Source organism: Eumetopias jubatus, unplaced genomic scaffold (assembly GCF_037043125.1).
Source record: "Eumetopias jubatus isolate StellerSeaLion01/CBP00866 unplaced genomic scaffold, mEumJub1_p1.0 scaffold_9, whole genome shotgun sequence".
NCBI classification, from domain to species: Eukaryota; Metazoa; Chordata; class Mammalia; order Carnivora; family Otariidae; genus Eumetopias; species Eumetopias jubatus.
In genome coordinates, this window is record NW_028274815.1 from 88,555,264 (window position 1) to 88,559,197 (window position 3,934).

General features: G+C 39.5%; 1 protein-coding gene across 1 annotated transcript; it reads left to right on the top strand.

Annotated features, from left to right (window-relative positions):
* Positions 1-2,883: 2,883 nt before the first annotated feature.
* Positions 2,884-3,444, top strand: LOC114202529 (ferritin heavy chain A-like). The gene has a single exon (XM_028095786.1). It carries the CDS (start codon positions 2,884-2,886, stop codon positions 3,442-3,444), a length of 561 nt encoding a protein of 186 aa, XP_027951587.1.
* The last annotated feature ends 490 nt before the right edge of the window (positions 3,445-3,934 follow it).

Consider the following 3,934-nt stretch of genomic DNA (forward strand, 5'->3'; position numbering starts at 1 on the left):
ACAAACTTGAAAAATGATAAATCTCTAACCTTAATATAAAAATTAGTTTATATATATATATATATTTACTAAATTGAGAATTGATTTTTAAATCTCAATACCATATATGATAGAAAGTTTCTAAGATTAAAAGCTTGAAAAATACATATTATAAATATTCTAAGAATGCTAGTTATTTGAAGCTTAAGTACACATGATGCCATTGTTGCATGAACTGGCAGTTGACTTGTGGCAGGCATAGGATGGCAGATATCATCTTGTCCAGCCTTTGGTGTTATACACGGAGCAGCAGAGATAAGGCAAGAGTAACATTGTAGCTGAGCTAGGGTGTGAATCTAAGCCCACAGAGTCTCAGCTCACTACTATTGCCTCCATTTAGACTATTTTCTATGGTTTGGGTGAATTATACTTTCTTATAATAGGATATTTTGAAAAGAAGTCTTGTTCATAGTCCCAAATCTTTTTGGAAAGTGAGGTAAGTATATAGATATCAATTCATAAGTTTAATGACCACATTTGTCATAACTTGCCAAATCCATAATTTGGGAAACCCTAGTTACAAATAGCATCCAAATTTAAGTGGTATGTTGATTTGTGTCCTAAGTCTCTTCCCACTACTAATATGAAGTTTGAAAATCCTGTGCTCTGGGAGAAGCGACAAGTTCATTAAGCCTTCTCATGATCATTGTTGTATATTAAAGAATGTTTCTGGTCTTTGTCTTGGCTTCCTGGCATGGAGTCTCTTAAATGTCTTGGAATTTCCTAAATGATAGGAGTGTTTTTGTTATGCCAATGAGGTGATCCATGATAGGTCCCTAGATAGCTTTAGGATGGGGCCTGGTCACCAAACAAAGAGCCAACCATGTAATTAGAGGGTTGGGACTTCAAGCCACACCTGGAGGGTTGGGGGTTGGGATGGGCCTAGAAATTGAGTTCAGTTATGTGGTCCATGATTTAACCAACTGTGTCCATGTAATGAAACCCCAATAGTGACACACCCTTATTCCACAGGGAGAGGGTACAGAAACTATGCATTTGGGACCCTCCCAGATCTTGCCCTATGTGTATCTTTTACAATAAACCTATACTCGTAGGTACAGCACTTTCCTGAGTCCTGTTAGTTGTTCTAGTGAAGTATCAAACCCAAGGGGACCCTCTGAGACTTGTGGTTACTGTCTAAAGTGAGGGCAGGACTCTGCCTCAACCTGTGGGAACTGTACCTAACTTCAGTTGGCCAGTGTTGGAATTGAATTACAGTGTACCCAATTGGTGTCAGACCAGTTTTGGTGGAAACAGTATCATTTATCTATTCAATACTTGATGTCCAAGATGAAAAACACAATTATCATGTTAGATTTCTTTCCCTTTGTGGGAAAGGGCTCTAAAATCTGCTACGTTATCATAAATGTTTTTACTCCCTCTTTATTGTGCTCATGCTCTATGGAAAAGGATTTTGGGGAATTGTATTAAGTAGGGTCCTGATGAGAAATAGAAGGCATGTTCAGCTGGAATTTTTAAAAAGACTTTTGAATGAAGGAACTCTCAACAAAAGTTCTCAGAATGCAATGATTTGGTCAGAGGGAAGGAAAAGTTTATCACCATGCAATTTACAAACTGGGGAGACATAGCCTCTGCTGTAAACCAAAAATACGCTCTGAAATTGATCAGACTCAGGTGCCAAACTGCAAACTTCAGGAGCAGAGTGACCGGCAGGATACAGGTCACCATTTCTGGTAGCAGTTTCAGGATGTGGCAGCAGCCGCTGAAGAGCATGATAAGATATGTTGCAGGGATCTTTCTGCAAAGTTTGATGAATTTTGTACAAGCTCTTGGTGCTGAGTGGTTTTGTTCCTCATGGTTATTCAGCCTGATTATAATTTTTGTTTTTTTTTTCCCCTTGACATGAAGGGACTCATCTTGTCTGTTAAATGTTGCTATCTAATTATTGGGGTGTCTTGTTCTCAGAACAATTTTAAAAAGAATAGATAGGATTAAGAAACCAGCAGGGAAGGCTGAGGCACCCAGGGAAGCTGTTTCCACCTTCAAGCCTGAGATGTTACCCTATGATGTTTCATTTAGTTTTTCTACCTATTTTCCATACTACATGGTGAGCTTGATCTGGGCATAGATTTTTTCATATTCTTTTCTGAACACTCAGCACAAAAATGTGAGCAACTAAATGAGAGACTCCAAGTTGAATAAGCTTATTTGAAAAGGAATTAAACAAAACTTTTTTAAAAACTATTTTATTTATCCAGGGCAGCTGGGTGGTTCAGTTGGTTAAGTGACTGCCTTTGGCTCAGGTCATGATCCAGGGGTCCTGGGATCAAACCCCACATCAGGCTCCATGCTCTGTAGGGGAGCCTGCTTTTCCCTCTCCCTCTGCCTGTCACTCCCCCACTTGTGCTCTCTCTCTCTCTCTGTGTCAAATAAATAAAATCTTAAAAAAATAAAAGCTTTTATCTCTCCATTTGACAGAGAGAGAGAGTACAAGCAGGGGAGCAGCAGACAGAGGGAGAGGGAGAAGCAGTCTCCCCGCTGAGCAGGGAGTCCAATGCAGGGCTCCATCCCAGGACCCTGGGATCATGACCTGAGCCAAAGGCAGTTAACCAACTGAGCCACCCAGGTGCCCGTAAACAAAACTTTCATAAATAAAATATATAGTAATTGAAATTGAAAATGAACAAACTTAATGGACAGCCTGCCTTATACCAGATCAGACATTTCAGAAAAAGGAAAAAAAAATTAAAAAAAAAATCAACTGGAAGATACATTTGAAGAAATTATCTAGATACAGCTCAGAGAGAGTTTTTTTTTTAATGTAAAAAAGAAGGTAAGACAAATAAAGGATAGGATGAGACCTAACATACATCTAAAGCTGAGATGGCATCCCAGGCTCAGAAACCTCTCTGCGAAGCGTGTAGGGTTGCTGTTAATTATGTAGCATCTTATGAGCTGAACATCAATGATGTTTATTTTACGATGACCTGTTACTATGATGAAGAGTCTGATGCACCTGTTTATGTCCCCTTTTTCCAAGACCAAGCAGAAGTGAAGAGAGCACATGCAAAGCAGTTCATAAAATACCTAAAAGAGCGTCAGAGTAAAATCTGCCTTCCAGTGACTAAGAGGCCTGACATAGAGTACTGGGGAACTGACCTGCAAGCTATAGTGATTGCTCTGGAGATGGAGAAAGAGTTACACAAGCACCTGCAAGAGCTGAAGAGCTTGGCTTCTAAGAATAGCGAAACTGATCTCTTAGAATTCCTGAAAAAGTTCTTGGTTAAACAGAAGAGGAACATAAAGTATTTGGAATACCAGCATAGCTATCAGAAGGAATTAGAAAGGCTGACTGCGGAGGAAGGCACATCTGAAGAGCCTGCAGAAGCATCAGGCAGAGGCTTAACATCTGAACGCAAGACAGCAAGTCCTCCATTGTTGTAGTTCCCAAAGGCAGCTACTTAAGAATCTTGATCTCTGTTTGACAGAAGACTTCTTTCCTTTTAATCTAGTATCCCAATCTTCACTGTTATGCATGGAAATAAATTTGGTTTTGCATTACAAAAAAAAAAAAGGTTTTAGGATTCCCGTAGGAGATAAAGAAACAATGATGGAATTTTCCCCAACTGATGGGGAAAAATACCAATCATTGATCAGGAAGTCCAACAAATCACAAGCAGAATAAATGAGTAGTAACTGACACCTGGATATATTATACTTAGACCGGAGAACACCGAGTACAAAGAAAACACTAAAATAAGCCAGAGAGAAAGGCACATTATCTCCCCAAAATGGACAGCTAGGCTGAGAGCTAATCTCTTAGTAGCAATAAGAGCAATAAGAGCCACAAAGCCAAAGGGATGACAGCTTCAATGCACTGACAAAAATAATTCAGCTGTAACTGAAGATGAAGCTAAGGGGTCTTTCAAGACTG

Coding starts and splice junctions, on each gene's coding strand:
- LOC114202529 (XM_028095786.1), top strand. CDS start 2,884: ATGGCATCCCAGGCTCAGAAACCTCTCTGCGAAGCGTGTAGGGTTGCT.